Below are 19,336 nucleotides of genomic sequence, written 5' to 3'. Positions count from 1 at the left end.
CGGCAGTGGGAGCAGGAGTCAGAGCGAGAGGCACAGCCCAGCTCAGTGGTTTCCGTGGCCAAGGAGAGTGAAAGTGCTGCTGTGGCTCTGCAGAGCTGCCGCCGGCACAGCCCTGGGAGGGTGGGCACGGCCACTGCCACTCGCCAGCCCCTCCAGTCCCGCTGCCACCCCACTCAGTGCCCTCACAGGGGGTGCAGACCCCCCCATGCCAGGACACCCCATCCCTGGGGCCTGGCTCTCGCTATCCCAGCACCATGGAGCCGCTCAGGCACCGTCCCCCCTGGAGACCCCACACACTGCCAGGGGCATGGGGTGCCCACCCTGGTGTCACCCCCAACACCAGCACTGAGCACCCCATGCACAGATACTCACAGGCACTGGATGCCCCGTTTGGTGGCCGGGTACCAGGGAGGGAACGCCGCACTGTCGGGGGGCTCGGTGTGCACTGGGGGGCTCGCGGTGCTGCCCCCGGGGAGGGGCCCAGGGAGGGGGTGCTGAGGCTGAGGCACAAGCTCGGGGGGGGATGGCAGGTGGCAGAGGGGTGTCTTTGCTCCCCAGAGTTCCCCAGATTTGTGCCACAGGGCACAGGACCCCCTCCCCCGTGTGCCCGAGGGCCGTGTGCCGCTTACCATGGCGCGTCCCCCCGGTGCCGCGCGGACCCCCGGCCCTGCCGCCCGCGCAGGCGCCTCCAACACGGCCGCTTCCTGCCCGGCCCGGCCCGGCGCGGGCACTGTCACTTCCTCCGCAGCAGGGAGGGAGGGGACGACAAGGGGCTGGCGAGGGGGTGTTGGGGGCCAGGGGGTGTTGGGGACCGGGGGGACCCTCACAGGGTGTCCAGAAGCACCGGCGGCGGTCTCTCCCTGTCCTGGCTGCATCAGGCCCAGTCCCCAGGGAGGGCACAGTCCCAGGGAGGGCACAGTCCCAGGGAGGGCACAGTCCCCAGGGAGGGCACAGTCCCAGGGAGGGCCCAGTCCCCAGGGAGGGCACAGTCTCAGGGAGGGCACAGTCCCGCAGGCAGACGCCGGTGCCATTGGGAAGGTGGAGGTGTCGTGCCATGCCATGGTGTGGGCACGCCTGGACACGAGCGAGGGCACACATGGGGTTACAGAGACCTCGGTGTGCCCGGCCCAGGGACACGGCGGCTCTGTGAGGGCCGGACACCACCCGGTGAGGGCACGGTGAGGGCACGGTGAGGGCACGGCTGCCGGGACACCGCGGGGAGGCCTGGGAGCAGCGCAGGCAGCTGGAACCAGGGACAAGATGGATGCCAGGGAGCAAAGTCCCCGCTGGCCCCACGGTGAGCGGGAGGGGACCTGCCTCCCACCGCGCCCCCCAGCCCGGCACTCCAGCACAGCCAGCCCGCCCTCAGGGGTCCCCGGCTGCCCTCTCCCCAGGGCAGCTTGTGGGGGGTCCCAGCCGCCCCCGGCCCCATTCCCACCTCCGCCTGGGGCTGTATCCTGGACACGGCTCCGAGAACAACTCCGAGAACAATCGCAGGGGCTGTGGGGCTTCCCGGGAGGAAATGGGAAGGCCAATGATGTGCTGTGGATCGGGCGGTGCAGGGACTGGTGGAGGCCCGGGGTTTGGGGGGCCTGTAAGGGTTCAGGGTGGTTGTGGGGGCTCAAGGCAGCTGTGGGGAGCTCAGGCTGGCTGTGAGGTTCAGGGAGGCTGCGGAGGGGCTCAGCCCAGCAGGGGTTGGCAGGATGGATCCCAGGGTACTCAGCCCAGCAGGGGTTGGCAGGATGGATCCCAGGGGCTCAGCCCAGCAGGGGTTGGCAGGATGGGTCTCGAGGGTTCAGCCCAGCAGGGGTTGGCAGGATGGATCCCAGGGGCTCAGCCCAGCAGGGGTTGGCAGGATGGATCCCAGGGGCTCAGCCCAGCAGGGGTTGGCAGGATGGATCCCAGGAGCTCAGCCCAGCAGAGGTTGGCAGGATGGATCCCAGGGACTCAGCCCAGCAGGGGTTGGCAGGATGGATCCCAGGAGCTCAGCCCAGCAGAGGTTGGCAGGATGGGTCCCGGGGGCTCAGCCCAGCAGGGGTTGTCAGGATGGGTCCCGGGGGCTCAGCCAGTGTGGGTGCTGGTGCCTGAGCAGCTCCCCTCAGTTCCGCAAGGCTCTGGCAGTGGCACTGGGACTGACTGTCACCACTGGCCATGCGGTGCCACCAGACAATGCCAGGAAGCCGTGCCAGCATGGGGACACGTGGGACATTAACTCTGGGATGGGACAGGCACAGTGGCCCATTACAGATGTCCTGCCAGGACAGAGACACACAGCCCACACAGCACCACAGCTGGTACACCCTGGATGGTCCCTGTGCCATGCCATACCATGCCATGCCATGCCATGCCACGCCACCCATCCAACACCTGCCTCCTCACACTTCCAGCCCCTCCACAGCCATCCTGGCCAAACCTGGTGCCCCAGCTTCCCTACCTGGGTTGGAACCAGACCCCGGCTCACTGGGCCCTCCGTGCCACCGGCATGTCCCGGTGCTGCTGCTCAGACACTGGGCCAGGGAGGTGCAGGGGAAGGGGAGACCAGGACCCACCCCATGGCCTGCTCCCTCCCTGGCTGCCCTGGCGCCCGTCCCCATCCCTGAGGAGGGCCGGCGGCGGGAGCCTTCCTGCCCACCCACCCACCCGCTTCCTCCGGCCGCAGGCCCTGGGAACAAGCGCTGCCTTTCTCCTGCTCCCTCCCCTCCACTGGGCCCCTGCCAAGGAGGCCGCTCCACCAGGAGCCCGCCAGGCTGAATGGCCCCGTGCCCACCCCACTGCCCCAGGGGTGACACTGGGGAGACACTCCCTGCTGAGGAATGACTGGGGACAGCCCTCAGGGACCCTTGTGCCCATCCCAGCCTGGAGCACAGTGGCAGCTCCAGACCGGCAGGGCTGTGCCCGCTCTGCCAGGGGAAGGTGCTGGCAGAGCCACTGCCACCCATGGCACAACCCGCAGAAGGTGCCAGCCCCAGCTGGGAGCGGGGACACTGGTCTTGGAGCCATGGCTTGGCACTGCACAGCATGACACAGGTCAGCATGGCATGGCTCAGCATGGCACAGCACGCCCCAGGACAGCGTGGTACTGCCTGGCACAGCTCAGGACAGCGTGGCTCAGCGTGGCACGGCACGGCTCACCAACACCATGGCCCCCCTGTCCCTACAGGGCTGCCCCCAGCCAGCCCCCTGTGCCCAAGCCAGGCACACATCCCTGCCCAGGTGTGAGGAGGGTGCTCAGCCCCTCCTGCCACGATCTGCCCACTGGGTCCCTCTGAGGGGGTGCTGTGGACCCCCAGCCAGTCCCCACGGAGCCAGCCCGGTGCCCACCCCACATGCCAGCTCCCCTCGCCCCACTCTGGCTCCCCTGGCACGGCAAGCTCTCTGCAGGGAGGGTATTTTTAGCAGCTCACACCCAGCCGGGGCTTCCCTGGGCTCCTGGCAGTGTCCGGGCCTGGCCATGCCAGCTCCACTCACTTGGCACCGGGAGCCGCCGGCCGATGTGCCGGCACCGGCACGGGGCAGGTGTGTGTGAGCACACAGGGACGGGCACCCACCAGCCAGCTCCGGGCACCCTGGCACTGCCACCCCCCCACCGTGCCGGGGGGCTCCTGGGGCCGCCAGCCCTGCCGGCCAGAGCCCTCCTGGCTCCCAGGCTCGGGCTGTTCCTGACGACGTTCCCCACTTGTTCCCATGCCAGCATTGTTCTTCCACGGCAGCGGCTCCCCCCGCCCCAGCGTGTACCTCCCGCCCCAGCCCAGCCTGTCCTCCAGCCCCAGAGCACCCCCATCCATCCCAGGTAAGGCTGTCCCACCTTCCCTGGCCCCCAGGGATCATCGGGACAGGCATCATAGACCTGGAACTGTCCCAGCACAGGATTAACCCTTTCCACAGCCAGAAACTTTTACAAAAAGGATTTGCAACCTTCTGGGAGTGAAAGCGCCTCAGCTCAGTTTGTCCCCCCAGGCCCTGCTCATCTCCCCATCCCACTCATCACCCTGGACTGTTTGTCACCCCTCTGTCCCCTCCTGTGGGGATGGGGAGTGGGGACACAGCCTGAGCCCGGGAGATGACGGGTACCTTCCCTCTAGGCCTCCAGCATCCAGGGGAACCTGCTCCTCCTCCTGACACTGAATTCAAGGGCTCCCCGATGGCACCGTGACACACCACGGCCCGGGAGGTCCGAGCCACCACCCCCACGAGTGTCCCAAGCCCCGGGTGTCCCATCCCTGTGCCTCAGCAGAGCCAGCTGCTGCCCCAGGCCCCGAGCCCCCCGTCACCCCGCAGCCGTGGACACGGCGTGGCTGGGCTGGGGAGTCAGGAGCTGGCTGAGCCCGGCGTGCTGGGGCTCATCGCCTGCCCCGCAGGAGCCGGGGGAGCCAGCGGGGGCTCGGCCGAGGCGGGGGCTCCCCTCTCTGTGCCCCGTGGCCCTGGGGTGGGGGTCCGGGGTCCCAGCCCCTGAACACACGGCAGGGACTCCAGCAGAGCTGCACTGAGCTGCACGGGGAGGGGGCAGCGCTGGGGGCCGGGGCAGACACCCCCTCCTGCCGCTTTCGGGGTCCCCTCTGGCCGGGTGCTGCGGCACGGGGGGCGGGTGGCACAGCCCATGGCACACGGGAGCCAAGGTCTCCTGCCACCGCGGCAGCGGGACAGGATGGCCCCACGGGGGGACACCCCCCGCCCCCCACCTGGCCGCGGTGCCCGCTGGCTCACCTGGGCATTCTTGCGCTTCCGCCCGGGCCGCCCCGCTTTCCTCATGGGCGTCCCCGGCTCCTGCTTCTCCTCCTTGCTCGGGTTCTCCTCGGGCTCCTCTTCCCCCTGCGAGCCGGAGACAGAGAGGATGGTTATGCCACCGGGCAGCCTGGGGACGGGCACGGCTCCGCTCCCGCTCGGCACCGGCACAGCACCGGCACAGCACCGGCACAGCACCGGCACCGCCGGCACCGCAGGGGGACAGGCGCCTGCCTGGCAACGTGGGAGCAGCGTGGCATTGCCGGGCCAGCGGCACCAGGACACTCAGAAGGGTGACAGCGGCTCCTGCCAGGCTCAGGCTGTGGCACAGGCCATCGTGGGCCGGGGGCCTCACCGAGTGACCCCCCTGCCCCTGTGCCACTGCGCCATGACCGGCTCAGAGGTATCTGCCCACTGCTGCAACCCACCCGAGCCCTGCGTGTGTGGGGCTGGGGGCTCTCGCCCCACGGAAAACAGGAGGAGATGCACGGCCCCCATGGCACGGCACATCACGGGCCTGCAGGCAGCTGTGAAGCTCCCTGGGGACGAGGGACGGCAGCAGGAGCCAGGTGCCTTTGGAGCAGGCAGCTGCCAGCCTTGGGGACGAAGCCGTGCCCCGGAGCAGCTGCCGGTGCCCCACAGCCCGTCCCCTCCCCGGTGCCGTGCCCCGGGCCTGGCAGACGGGGCGCCGGCATGGCGGCAGAGCGGGATGGCGGCCGGGAAATGAACCTGCTCCCGCAGCAAGGCCGCGGCCGTGCCAAGGACCGCGGCGTGCCGGGGAACCAGCCCCGCGCGGGGTCCGGCCCGGCGGGGGGACGCGGCGGGGCGAGGGGTGCGCGGGGTGCCGGGGGACGCGGGGCCCGGTTCACCTGAGCCCCAGAAGATCCCGGCGGCAGCAGCCAAGGCAGGAAGAGGCCGCGGAGGGGGAGCAGGGGAAGGAGGAGAGGCCGGCGGGGGGCTGGCGAGGGAGAGGCCGGGGAGGGGATGGGGCTGGCAGCCAGACAGCGCCGGCATCCAGCTGCAGCCGCGCGGCCCCGCACCCCGGCGGGCGCCAGCCCCGAACGCATTCCTGCCCCGCGTCCCCCCGGGCTGGGGCGGCTGCACCGCCGGGATGCGGCTGGCACGTCCCCGTGGGTCCAACGGGAAGGTCTGCAGGGTCGGGACACACCGTGCCCCGTGGCCAAGGTGCCTCATGGCCACGGTGCCCCACGGCCGTGGTGCCCCATGGCTGCAGTACCCCCTGGCTGTGGTGTCCCATAACTGTGGTGCCCCACGGCCGCAGTACCCCCCTGGCTGTGGTGTCCCATAACCATGGTGTCCCATAACCGTGGTGCCCCACAGCTGCAGTACCCCTTGGCCATGGTGTCCCCATAACCATGGTGCCCCACAGCCGCAGTACCCCCTGGCCATGGTGTGCCATAACCGTGGTGCCCCACCGCTGCAGTGCCCCCAGCCACTGTCCCCAGACCAGCTCCCCCGTGCCACCCACGCCCAGCCCCAGCCCCATACCCTCATGCCCACCACTGCCTGTCCCCCCTGTTCCACATCCTGACGCATCTGGGACCACATGGGAGCCACATCCAGCCCCTCCCCAGTCCCCACGGGTGTCCCACCAGGACTGCCCTTGGCCCAGCCCCATAATCAAGTGCCACTCGCCTGTGTGTGGGGCTGGGCAGCCCCCAGCAAGGACCCTCCATCCCTGCAAGGACCCTCCATCCCTGCAAGGACCCTCCATCCCTGCATGGATCCCCCAGCCCTGGCACCCACTGGCACTGCGACACCAGGGCCAAGCAAGGAGAGGCTCCACTGCGGCACCTGGGGGCCCCAATGGGGCTGAGCCCTACTCCCCACACCATCCCGGGTGGTAAATTTTGGGACAGGTCCTTTGCCCCCAGTGCCACCCCAGTCACCAGTGCACGGCTCCAGCTGCCCCCCTGCCACATTCCAATTTGTCCAGGTCCTGGTAGTGTTTAGGGTGGATGTAAATGAAAGACTTGGGGGGTGTCAAGTGCACCAGGCAGTGGCCAGGCTGCCTGTGCCAAGAGAGGACGTGGCTGGAGAGCACCTGGTGGGTGCCAGCAAGGCCAGGGGGGCTCTGGGGGTGCTCTCTGGGTGAAATGCCGGCAGGACAGAGCTGGCTCAAGGGCTGCTGCAGGGGGGGGACGACAGTGAGGGTCACTGCTGTGGAGCCAGGAAGGTGCCCCCAACACCCACTGTGACAGGGAACCCCCACGGGGCAGAGCCAGCACCCAAAAAGTGGGGCAGGTGCCCAAGAAGCAGAGGGGGGGACGAGTCCGGGCACCGGCAGGGCTGGGCAAAGGGCTCTGGGGAGGCTCTGCCCCCCCAGCCCGGCACAGGGGGGCCGCGGCCGCAGCCCCTCGCCGCCCGCATCCCGCCGGGAGCTGAGTCATCCCCATCCATCACCCCGTGCCCGTCTCCCGGGCGCGGGGCGCCGTGGCACGTCCCCGATGCCGCGCTCCTGCGCCGCTGCCAAGCAACAACCCGGAGGGAGCCGCGGGCGAGCGCGGCCCGAGCCGAGCCGGGCTGCGGCACTGACGCAGTGTGGCTGCTCCGCCAGCCCCGCGCCCGCCGCACCGCCGGAGCCGAGCCGCGGCCGGGGGGAACGCGCGGAGACCCCCCCTCGGAGGGAGGTGGGCTCGGCCTCGCCGGGGCCGGGCCGGGTCCTCCCGCGGCGCTGGAGGGTCGGGGACAGACGGGCGGGCCGTGCCGGCCCCGCGGGCAGCGGCTGCCCCGGCAGGGTGACCTCGGCGCGTGGCCGCGGGGGAGGTGACGCCGCATCCCGCGGGGTCAGCCCAGGACAGCGCTCGGCCGCCGGGCTGCTGCCACCGCCCCGGGCACCGGCACGGGCGGGCCCTGCTCCCCGGGTGTGCCGGGCCGGCCCGGCGGTACCATGGCTTTTCCCTGCATCCCCCCGTGCCGCACGTCCTCAGACCTACACCGGGACACGGGGTGGGCTGTACATCACCCGCTCGCACTGCTGGTACGGCAACGCCGCGGGGCAAAGCACAGACCGACCCGTCCCGGGGTACTCGTGCCCCCAGCCGTGCCGAGAACGTGCAGGACACGTCCCGGAGGATACGCCAGCCGGCCCCTCCGGCAGCCAGGAGTGATGGCCAGAGGACGGGGAGCACCGGCGTGGGAGCTCGACGTGGCCCCACGGCCGGGAGGAACTGGGATGACCCTGACCTGGCGGTGCCCGCGGCGGGACAGTGTCCAGCTGGCCACGGCCCCAGTCCCCACGCCTTGACCAGCCCTGCCATGCGCCACCGGACGCTCCCGTCTCCGTGGGAAGAGCGATGGTGCTGCCAGTGCTGGCACCGGGAGCGGCTGCACCAGCCCGGAGTGTCCTTGGGTGGTGGAGACACCAGGGAGGGGGTTCCCTCCCGAGCCTGTGTCACACATGGGGGACAGAAGGAGGTGCAGGGACCCCTGGAGCAGGTGGGACCCCCACGAGGGGGAGGCAGGGCTGGCACAAGGGCTCTGGAGCCACCACTTGTCCCCCCGAGCATGGGGCACGAACCCAGCACACACCCCAGAGCCAGGACACACCCCACCCCGGGGGACACCCCACCCTGCCATCCCCCTTGCCCTGGCCCTGGCCACTGCCGGGAGGTGACAGCAGGTCTCCGTCCCCATCCCCTCCCCGCGCTCCCCAGCGCCAGGAATAGCTCAATCCGCGCTAATCCGGCTGCAGCTCAGGGCTCCCCCCGCCCGGCGCCGCGCTGCCACCACCGCGAGGAGCTGGGCTGCGGCAGAGGGGACCCCGCACCCCCTTCTCCTGCCAGCCAGGAGCAGGCCAGAGCCCCCGAGCCCCCCATGGCCGGGCACGGGAGACGGGGACGGGCCCCCCGCAGCCTCCCAGGGCAGGGTCCGTACCTTGTGCGTGTCCAGCGCCTCCCGGCTGGGGCTGCCGGCGTCGAGGGTCCCGCTGGACGGCATGGTGGGGCACCGGGGCGGGCGGCCGCCGCCTCTTCAGCACCAGAGCGGACCCCGCTGCGCCGAGGAGGGGTCCTGGAGCCGTCCCCTGCCGCCTGCCTGGATCCTCCTGCCCCTGCGGGAAGCGGAGAGGGACGGGGTGAGGGGGTGCACCCGCCCCGCCGGCCCCCGGCCCGCGCCCCCCACCCCGGCAATTATTAACGTGCCACGGCCTTGACTCAGCCGGGCTGGGCCCCTGCCCTGCCACTGCCCCAGCGCTGCCCCAGCAGGTGCCCGAGCCCCGGCCCGTGCCGGCTGGGGGTGCACAGTGGGGTGAAAGGTGTACGGAGTGGGGTGTACCGTGTGGGGCACAGGGTGCACAGGGTGGGACCCATGGTGTGGGTGTGGGGTGCACGGCACGGGGTGTAAGGTGTGGGGTGTGTGGGGTGTGTGCTGGGTGCATGGCATGGGGCACACAGTGTAAGGTGCAAGGTCCATGCTGTGGGGTGCATGGTGTGGGGTGTGCGGTGTGGGGTGTGCAGTGTGGGGTGCATGGTGTGGGGTGTGCGGTGTGGGGTGTGCAGTGTGGGATGCACAGTGTGGGGTGTGCAGTGTGAGGTGTGCAGTGTAGGGTGTGCAGTGTAGGGTGTGCAGTGTGGGATGCACAGTGTGGGATGCACAGTGTGGGGTGTGCAGTGTGAGGTGTGCAGTGTAGGGTGTGCAGTGTAGGGTGTGCAGTGTGAGGTGTGCAGTGTGAGGTGTGCAGTGTGGGGTGTGCAGTGTGGGGTGTGCAGCGTGGGGTGAGCAGTGTGAGGTGTGCAGTGTGGGGTGTGCAGTGTGGGATGCACAGTGTGGGGTGTGCAGTGTGGGGTGAGCAGTGTGGGATGCACAGTGTGGGGTGCATGGTGTGGGGTGTGCAGTGTGAGGTGTGCAGTGTAGGGTGTGCAGTGTAGGGTGTGCAGTGTGAGGTGTGCAGTGTAGGGTGTGCAGTGTGGGGTGTGCAGTGTAGGGTGTGCAGTGTGGGGTGTGCAGTGTGGGGTGTGCAGTGTGGGGTGTGCAGTGTGGGATGCACAGTGTGGGGTGCATGGTGTGCGGTGAGCAGTGTGGGATGCACAGTGTGGGGTGTGTGGTGTGGGGTGTGCAGTGTGAGGTGTGCAGTGTGGGGTGTGCGGTGTGGGGTGTGCAGTGTGGGATGCACAGTGTGGGGTGTGCAGTGTGGGGTGTGCAGTGTGAGGTGTGCAGTGTAGGGTGTGCAGTGCAGGGCTGTGGGGTGCAGGGCGCTTGGTGCAGGATGGATGGTGCAGTGTGGGTTGGAGGGTGTGAGGGGTGTAGAGTACAGGTGGAGGTGCAGGGTGTGGGGTGTGGGATGCCGGGTGTGGGGTGCAGGGGTGTGAGGTGCTGGGTGCATGGTGTGGGGTGCAGGACATATGTGGTGCAGGGGGCAACACGCAGGGTGTGCAGGGGGGACGGTGCGGGTGTGTGGGGTGCAGGGTGTGGGGAGTGTGGGGTGGACAGTGTGGGGTGCACAGTGTGGGGGGTATACAATGCAGGGTGTGGGGTGTACAGCGGGGGGTGCACGGTGCAGTTGTGGGGTGTGGGCTGCAAGGTGTGGAGGTCTGGGGGGGTTGCAGGTTGTAGGGTGTGTGGGATGGGGGGGGAGCCCGGGGGCCACGTGGTGTAGGACGTGTGGGGTGTAGGGTGCAGGATGAGGACGCCGGGTGAGGGGTGCTGCTGGTTGCGGGGGGCTGGGGGGCCGCGGGGTGCAGGGTGTGGGGGGTGCCCGGTGCGGGGTGTGGGGGGCCGGGGGTGCCGCTCGCGGGGTGCCGGGGGGGCCGCGGGGGAGGCGCCAGCCGGCACCTGTTGCTATGGCAAACGCTGCATTCGCCATGGCCGGGGCTGCTGTTGCCTTTGGCACCGGAGCTGCAATTTGTTTCTAGAGCTTTCCAGCCGCAGCCGTTCCCAGCGGCGGGCGGGGGGCTCGGGCGGGGGCTGGGGGGGCTCGGGGGGGCCGGGGCGAGCAGGGCGCCGCTCCCAACACCGCTCCCACCCCAACGCGTCCCCCCCGGCCCGCGGCCACTGCGGCGGGGGCTGCTGGGGGGGCCGGGGGCTGCAGCCTCTCCCTGCCGCAGGCAGGGGGACCCCCGGGGGTTCGGGGTGCTGGGCTGGGGGCCGGGGGAGGGCAGATGGGGGGGACTCGGCCCTCCATGCCCCAGCACCCCCCGAAGGGCCCCTCTCACAGGCTGGGCTGGGGGGGGATGTGGGCAGTGGGAGCTGGAGGGTCGGACAGTGGTGTGGGCGCGGGGTGCGGGCTGGGGGTACAGGGTGCGGGGTGGGGGGGCAGGTACAGGCTGTGGGCTGGGGGTGCTGGGTGCAGGCTGGGACCTGGGGGTGCAGGATGTCAGACTGGGGTGTGGGGCGCAGGTCCCACCCCAGGCACAGCCCCGTGCCAGCCAGTGGGCACTGGGGAGGGGTTCCCCATCCCGCTCCCTCCCCAACTCGGGGAGCCCCCGGCGAAGCCCCGGCCCCATCCGTGTCACCCTCCCCTCCGCGGCACGGGGGTGCCCGTGCCTGCTCCCCGCGGGTCCCCTCGCCCCCGGCCCGGCACTCGGCCCCCGGGCACCGCGGTGCCCTGGGTGAGGGGCCAGGGCTGGCACCCTGCATCCCCAGCGCCCCCAGGGCCCCGCTCCCGGTCCCCGCTGGCAGCGGCTGTGCCGCCAGCATCACGGCACACCCGTGGGCAGGGCACGGCACGGCACGGCACGGCACGGTGTGGCACCCCGGCCCCGCGTCCCCACGCCAGCTGCCTCCCCGGGGTGCCGCCGGCGGAACCCCCGCCCTGCCCGAGCCCGCCGTGCCCCCCAGCCCCGGCCGCGGGCACGGGCGGACACGCGCGGCCGGGAAGCACCGGGGACACCCCGGCTGCCCCTCGGGGGATCCCCGCGCCCGGAGGCGCCGCGGGGTCCCCGCCGCCGGGGGTCCCTGCCCTGCCCTGCCGCCGGCACCTCCCGCAGCCCCGGGCCCCTCGCCCCGGCCCCGGGGTCCCTCCGGCAGCCCCGGGGGGCGGCTGAGCCCCTCCGGCCGCCCCGGTGCGGCGGCGGCCGAGCCCGGCCGGCGCTGCCAAAGGGGCAGCTCGCGGCTTTGATTCGCTTCCAGCCAACATGGTCTCCAAACGCTCTAAAAATAGTTGTTCTGCGCACAAACCCCGCGGCAGCCCCGGCCGCCGAACAAAGCCGGGGAGCCGGCGCGGCCCCGGCCGCCTCCCGCTGCCCACCCGCGGGGCCCCGCCGGAGGGGCCGCGGGGTCCGTGCGGTGCTCCCGGCCCCGTGCGGTGCTCCCGGCCCCGTGCGGTGCTCCCGCCCCGCGCTCTTACCCGGCTGCGCTCGCCGCCGCGGCGGGGCGGGACGGGACGGATCGCGACGGGACGGGGGGTTCGCACCGTGCCCTCGCCTTTAGGCCGCCGGGACCTCCCTCCGCGGCATCCCCCGGCCGAGCTCGGCTTGGCGCTGCTGGCGGACCCTCGCCCGGCGTCTCGGCGGGGACGGAGCGCCCGCCGTGCCCGCGCCCGGCGCTGCCCCTGCGGCCGGGGGGAGCGGGGCCCCGGCCGTGGCCGCCGAGCCGCTCCCGCTCGCAGGACCGGCGAGTCACGCTCGCCGCGGCGGCAGAGGCGTTCCGAAGTAGGTTATACCTGCGCCGGCTGGGCGAGACACGCGGCAGCCACCGGCACGAAAATGGAAAACCCACCCGAAATCCCGCCTTTTTTTTATATTTAGGGACCTCGGCGGTGCCGTGCCGCAGCCGGGAACCTGCAGGGACCTAACCGGCCATTTTAGGTGACGGCGAGCGGGGTCTCCGGCAGCCCCCCGCGCTGGTGGCGGGCGGGGGGACACCGTCACCGCAGTGCCCCCCTGTCCCGAGGTGACCCCGCGCGCGGCGGTGACACCCCCCGGGTTGGCCGGGGTCCCCCGTGCGCCGGCGGCGGAGGGGACGCACGAGGGACCCCGTCCAAGCGCCTCTCCCGTGACAAGTGCCGCAGCGTATTATTATTGTTGTTGTCACTTTGAGTCACTGCCACCACCGCGCTCCTCCTCCTCCTCCTCCTCCTCCTCCTCTCCTCCTCCTCCTCCTCCTTCCCAGCGCCAGGGAACAACTCCGGGATTGACTCAGAGGGGACAGGAGCGGCGGCCGTGAGTCACCCCCACCCCCTGCGCCCCCCACCCCTGACTCACGCCGGGGTGCCCCCCCCAGCCCCCCGCGGCGTGGGTGCTGCTGGCAGGGGGGGCCGGGAACAGGGTGGGCGTCCCCCGGGGCCCGAAATTTTGCCTCTGACAGATGGTTGTGCCGAAACCACCGTGGCCGTGACCTCATCCCCGGGGTTGTAATTCAGCGGTGAAATGTTTGGCTGCTGCGGGGGGCGGGGGGGGGGCACGTGTCGGGGGGAGTGCCCGGACGGACACATGTGCCACAGCTCTGGGAGCCACTGCCACCGGGGGACGGGGGGTCTGGGGGCATGAGATGCTGGCGAGAGCTGGGGTGATCCTAAAAATAGACCTGGCACGGAGGGAGGACCCTGAGGTGGTCGGCAGCACTGAGCCAGCCCCATGGTGCACCCCACTGCACCCCAGGGCACCACTGCACCCCACGGCACTGCAAGGAGTGACACACTGCACCCCACAGCACCCCAGTGCACAATTCATTGCACCCCATGGCACTACTGCACCCCACAGTGTCCCACTGCACCCCAAGGAGTGACACACTGCACCCCACTGCACCCCAAGGAGTGACACACTGCACCCCACAGCACCCCAGTGTGCAATTCATTGCACCCCACGGTGCTACTGCACCTACTGCACCCCACAGTGTCCCACTGCACCCTAAGGAGTGACACACTGCACCCCACTGCACTCCAAGGAGTGACATACTGCACCCCACAACACCCCAGTGCACAATTCATTGCACCCCACAGCACTACTGCACCCCACAGTGTCCTGAGGGTGATTCACTGCACCCCAAGGAGTGATGCACAGCACCCCATGGCACCACTGCACCCCACAGCACTGCAGAGAGCAACACACAGCACCCCACAGCACCCCAGGGAATGATGCCTGGCACCCCTGCACCCCCATGGCACCCCGGGGAGTGACTTCCTGCACCCCTTGGCACCCCAAGGAGTGATGCACTGCCCCCACAGAACACATGGCACCCCATGGACCCCAGGAGTGACAGAGAGCCCTGCACTGCTCCACACCACAGCCAAACCCAAACACCAGCCCCACAGCTGGATCTGCTGGTGTGGGAATGCTGGCAAGGCCGAGGGCAGACCAAACTGCCTCTGGCACGGGGTGGGGTGGGATGGGGTGGGATGGGACAGGGCCGTGTGTCACAGACCCCTGTGCTGGGCCGTGGTGGCAGGTGGGACAGCGTGGATCACCCAGCAGGATGATGGAGGAGCTGCCAGAGCAGTGGGAACATCTCACCAGGAACACCCAGGAGCTCCATGTGCTCAGTCACTGGGGAAAAAAGTCTGGGAGATGGTGTGACCCCAGCGAGCAGACCCGGGCCCCATGGGGACGCTCAGGTGGATGGGAAGCAGAGCCGGGTGCCGATCTGGGGCAGGAGCTGAGCCGGAGAGATCCAAACCAGGATCGGGGCTGGGCCGTGAGCTGGGATGGCGGTTAACCGCGGGAACGGGCCCAACGCCGCCGGCACGTGCTGGCGCGTGCCGAGCCCCGCGGCAGGGAAGTGGGGTGGCGGCTGGGCCCGAATGCCAGGTAAGGAGAGTCTGCCCGCGGGCCCCTCCCGTGCCGGGAGCCCAAACCGACCCGCGGCCTCGAGGTGAGAGGGATCCGGAGCCATCCCACCAAACCACACGCCCCGACGCCGCCGGCTCCTCCCGCAGAGCCGGAGCCGCCGCGGCACGAGCGCGCCTGGCACACGCGTGTCCTCGGCACGCGCCGGCGGGACCTGCCAAGCCCATGCGCTCCCCTCGGGGTGCCACACCTCGCCGGGGCACGGCCCGTGGGGAGGCGTCGGGCAGGGATGCGCCGAAATAAAATTCCCTGCACAAAAACCACCGCCTGAGGGTCCCTGAGCGGCCGCCACGGCACAGCACGGCACAGCACGGGGCTCCACGGCCACCGGGTTTTGGGGCCAGCTGTGGCCCACCCTGGACAGCACTGTGGGCACGTGGGCAGCCCGGGACACCCGAGGGACACCCGGGCACACCGGGGCTGCGGCCTCACCGGTGGGCACCAACATCCCGCCGTTCCACGAGAGAGCTGCGTGTCACCAAAGCGGCTCCACGGGGAAGTTTGGAGCTGACTCAGCACGAGGGGCCGGAGCCGGCGCGGGAGCTGCCAGGAGCAGCAGGGCCGGGTCCCACACTCCGTCCCCGCCAGTCTGGGGGCTCCCTGGGGGGCTCCTGGGCTCCCTGGGATGCGGGTGCCCAGTGTGGCACAGCCAGCACGGAACGCGGCCGGTCCCGCGGTGACACCGGCGACGTCACACAAAAGGGCAGAAACACAGAAAGAGGAACTGAGCGAGGAGGAAAATCTCATTTGCCCGCAGGTTCGCGCAGGCGAAACACCCCGGAAAGGGGGGGAGGAAACAGCAGTGGGAGGGAAGGGGGAGTGAGGGGGAAGGGGAGCAACAGGGAAGTGGGAAGTGAAGGGGAAGGGAGAGGGTAGTGGGAACGAACGGGAAGTGGGAAGTGAGTGGGAATGGAGGGAAGTGGGGGGGAAGCGTGTGGGAAGAGGGATGCAAGAGGGAAGGGGAAGTGAGTGGGAAGAGGGATGGGAGAGGGAAGGGGAAGCAATGGGGAAGGAGGAGGAAAATGGGAAGCCAGAGGGAAGGGGGAAGCAAAAGGGAAGGGGGAGTGAGCAGGAAGTGGGAAGTGAGTGGGAAGGGAAGGGAGAAGGAAGGTGGAAACGAGCAGGAAAGGGGAAGTGAGCAGGAAGTGGGAAGTGAGTGGGAAGGGGGACGAGAGCAGGAAAGGGGAAGAAGAGGGAAGGGGAACAGAGAAGGAAGGGGGAAACGAGTGGAAAGGTGGAAGCGAGCGGGAAGCGGGAAGTGAGTGGGAAGGGGGATAAGCGAGAGGAAAGGGGGAAGGAAGCAAGCGGTGGCCCAGCTCAGGGGAGGCAGGAGCGGGAAGCAGCGGGCAGGAACAGGCAGGATGGGCACCCCCCGCGCCCTGCCAGGCCCCTGCCCCGCCGCCCCCTCCGCCCGGTCCCGCGGCACTCCAACCCCCCCCCGGAGGCTATTTTTGGTGCAAAACCCCCGAAGTTCGGGCAGGGCCGGGGCCCCGGGCGGCTCCGCCGCGGGCAGGGCAGGGGCGGCCGGGCCCCCGCGTCCGCCCGGGGGGACACCCGGCGGTGCCACCGCGGGCCGGGAGGGGACCGGGGGGACAGCCGGCGGTGCCACGGGGCCCCGCTGCCCTTCAGCCGCCCGCGCGGCGCTCAAGGACACGGCGGCGCCGCGGGGGCCGGGCCGGGCCGCGCCGCCACCCCCGCCCGCACGGCCGGGCCGAGCGGGGCCGAGCGGGGCCGGGCCGGGCCGGGCGGGGGCGGCGCGGGCCCGGGGGGGCCCGGCGGGCCCGGCCCTGCCGTGTTTTCCTGCCGCGGGCCCGGGACGGCGGAGACGCCGCGGCGGCACCGGGGCCGCCCCGGACCGGGCCGAGCGCCCCGGAGGGACCCGAACCCCCCCCGGGGGGACCCGAACTCCGGCCGGGGACACCCGAACCCCGCCGGAGGGAGCCGAGCCCGGCCGGGGACACCCGAACCCCGCCGGACGCCCCGGCCGAGCCGAACCGGCCGGAGCCGAACCCCCCGAACGCGGCGGCCGAACCGAACCGAGCGGAGCCGAGCGGAGCCGAGCGGAGCCGAGAGTGCCCGAGCCGAGCGGAGCCGAGCGGGGCCGGGGCTGCCGCTCCCGCTGTCCCGGTGTCCCGCTGTCCCCGTGTGCCCCTGCCCCGTGTCCCGGTTACCTGGGCCGGTGCGGGCCCGGCGCCGAGCCCCGCCGAGCCGTGCCGAGCCCCGCCGAGCCGCCGCCGCCGCTGCGCTGCCCGGCCAGGCCTCCTCCCGCAGCGCCGCCGCCTCCACTGCAGCACCGAGCCCGCCGCGCGGTCCTAGAGCCCGCCGGCCGCGCCCGCCGCGGCACCGCACGGCACGGCACGGATCGGGCACGGCACCGCACGGCACGGCACGGATCGGGCACGGCACGGGCACGGCACAGCACGGATCGGGCACGGCACGGGCACGGCACAGATCGGGCACGGGCACGGCACCGCACGGCACGGATCGGGCACGGCACGGGCACGGCACAGATCGGGCACGGGCACGGCACAGATCGGGCACGGGCACGGCACGGCACCGCACGGCACGGATCGGGCACGGCACGGGCACGGCACAGATCGGGCACGGCACCGCACGGCACGGCACGGATCGGGCACGGCACCGCACGGCACGGATCGGGCACGGCACCGCACGGCACAGCACGGCACGGATCAGGCACGGCACGGGCACGGATCGGGCACGGCACGGATCGGGCACGGCACGGGCAGAACGGCTGCACCGCGGCCGGGGGGCCGGACAGACCGCCTGGGCTCAGCTTTGCTAAGCTAAGATGAGCTGTGCCATTCCGAGCCGTGTTGTGCCAAGCCATGCTGTGCCGAGCCAGGCCATGCCAGACCAAGCCAAGCCGTTCTGTGCCAAGCCAGGCTGGCCCAAGCCAAGTGTGGTCAAGGGCCGTGCCATGGTGTGCCAAGCTGAGCCGTGCCAGGCCAGGCTGGTCCAAGCCAAGCCAAGTGTAGTCAAGGGCTGTGCAGTGCCAAGCCAAGCTAAGCCATGCCACGCCAAGCCAGACAGTGCCAGATCAAGCCAAGCCAAGTGCAGCCAGGGGCTGTGCCATGTCAAGCCAAGCCATGCCGTGCCATACCAAGCCCTGCCAAACAGCCATGCCAAGCCAGGCCACGCCAGACCAAGCCAAGCCTTCTCCCCACGTTTGTGCCAGCTGTGTCCCCCTGGTCCCTGGTGCCATTGCCACCCCCCGGGCAACTGCCAGGATGTCTCTGGGAGCTTCTTCCTGCTGGGTACCCCCCTCAGGGCATGTGTGGAGTGCCCCCAGACCCTCCCCAGCCAGGGGCTGCCAGGGCCCAGCGGGGATCGGTGTGTCCTCAGTCCCGTCCCTGCGAGGTGTTGGCCTGGAGGCCCCTGGGGAGGCTGGAAAGCAGGTGATGGACACCCAGGGAACGTCAGCGGGCAGAGATCCATGGCAGCGGATCCCAGGCCCTGGAATTTGGGGGGTCTTTGGTGAAGGGGATTTGTAACTCCTCCCTAAGGATCTGACAGGGGGGCCTGGTGGTGCCGTGGGAGCTGGGGTGGGACCGGAAAGCCAGGGGACCGCCAGGACAACCCAGCAGCTGCTCGGAAGCACCTGGAATCGGGGCTCAGGGCTGGACTTGAGGAGCACTGGAAGAGCCAGAGGAGCCTCAGGGGGCTCACGCTGCTGTCTCCAACACCTGCACAGGTGATGCTTTTGGTCCACCAAAGCCTGGGCTTGGCCTGGGCCCCAGCTGGCGCTGGCAGGTGCCGAGGATGGACTGACCTTGGGGGATCCCTGGGAATATCCAGCACCACCCGGATGAGTGCCCAGGGTCCCAAGCTGGTGCCACAGCCCCTGGCATGGGCATGGAGGGGCCCAGCAGCACCTGGCTGTGCTTTGGCAGCCCCATTCCTGCTCCAGCTGTGCTGCAGTGCCAGGAGGATCCCCCCAGGCAGGGCCCCCCCTTGCCCTCAGTGCTGGAAGGCGCCCAGTGCACAGGGGGGCACTGCAAAATAAGGCATTAATTAATAATGCTAATTAATGGTGCATTCCCTGGAAGGATAGGCCCTGTCTGCTCCCATGGGTGTCCTGTAGGAGCCTCCCATGGGTGCCGGGATCCCGGCTGGAAAGGGGCAGGTGCCCCTGGACCAGAGCACAGGACTGGGATTGACCTCCCAGATCCCATGGGGAGGGTCCTGCTGGGCTGGGATTGGGATTAACCCCCCCAAATCCCATCCTGGGGGACAGCCCCACGCCCGGCTCTGCTGCAGTGCTGCCTTCTGTGACGGTGCCACATGTCACCACAGTGGCTCTGCCGCCTCTCCAGGATGTGCCAGGCCTTGTGCCAGTGACGGAACACCCAGGGGACACTTGGAGTCCTGGCAGGGGTGTGGGACCATCACTGGGGGATGCTGCTGGCAGGGGAATGTGCTGGCGCTGGGCTGGGCACAGGAGGAGAAGGAGGAGGAGGATAGTCACAGGTTGACCATCTTCCATGCCAGGTCTTGGCGTCTCTGTGCTCCAGCAGAGCCATCCTGCTCTGTGGCAGCTGGCAGCTCCCATCCCTTCCGTGCTCCAGAGACCCTCAGGAGGCTGCAGAGCCCCACAGGGGCTGTGCCCTGAGAAACCCCCACATCCCTCAGACCCGCTCAGCCACTGGTGTTCGGCCTTCCCAGCCCCATCCCACATCCCAGGGCATGTGGGGGCTCAGATGGTGCCACAGCCACATTGGCAGCGTGGTGCCCACCTGCCCCCACATTCCTGCTCTCCTGCCCCACCAGCTCCTCTGTAACTGCTTCTGCCCCGGCAGCTTGTTTGGGGAAGGGGTGCAATTATCCCCAGGGATAACCCCTGACCAGGGAGG

The 19,336-nt window shown here is 70.5% G+C and overlaps 2 protein-coding genes across 4 annotated transcripts in view; one reads left to right on the top strand and one right to left on the bottom strand.

Annotated features, from left to right (window-relative positions):
• DNMT3A (DNA methyltransferase 3 alpha) overlaps window positions 1-16,739 on the bottom strand; it is a 37,790-nt gene extending 21,051 nt beyond the window's left edge. For both annotated transcript variants that reach the window (XM_064650817.1, XM_064650818.1), the window contains exons 1-3: window positions 16,637-16,739; window positions 8,620-8,794; window positions 4,705-4,809 (exon numbers count right to left, since the gene is read on the bottom strand). In XM_064650817.1, the coding sequence (XP_064506887.1) occupies window positions 4,705-4,809; window positions 8,620-8,682 (168 nt within the window). In that variant the 5' untranslated portion in view covers window positions 8,683-8,794; window positions 16,637-16,739. The remainder of the gene's footprint in view (window positions 1-4,704; window positions 4,810-8,619; window positions 8,795-16,636) is intronic.
• PREB (prolactin regulatory element binding) overlaps window positions 1-19,336 on the top strand; it is a 345,777-nt gene that overhangs the window by 104,149 nt on the left and 222,292 nt on the right. The gene's annotated exons all lie outside the window — the stretch shown is intronic.

This window comes from Pseudopipra pipra, chromosome 3 (assembly GCF_036250125.1).
Source record: "Pseudopipra pipra isolate bDixPip1 chromosome 3, bDixPip1.hap1, whole genome shotgun sequence".
In the NCBI taxonomy this organism is placed as follows: domain Eukaryota; kingdom Metazoa; phylum Chordata; class Aves; order Passeriformes; family Pipridae; genus Pseudopipra; species Pseudopipra pipra.
Note: the sequence above shows the minus strand (reverse complement) of the source record. Positions and strands in the feature narration are given on the sequence as shown.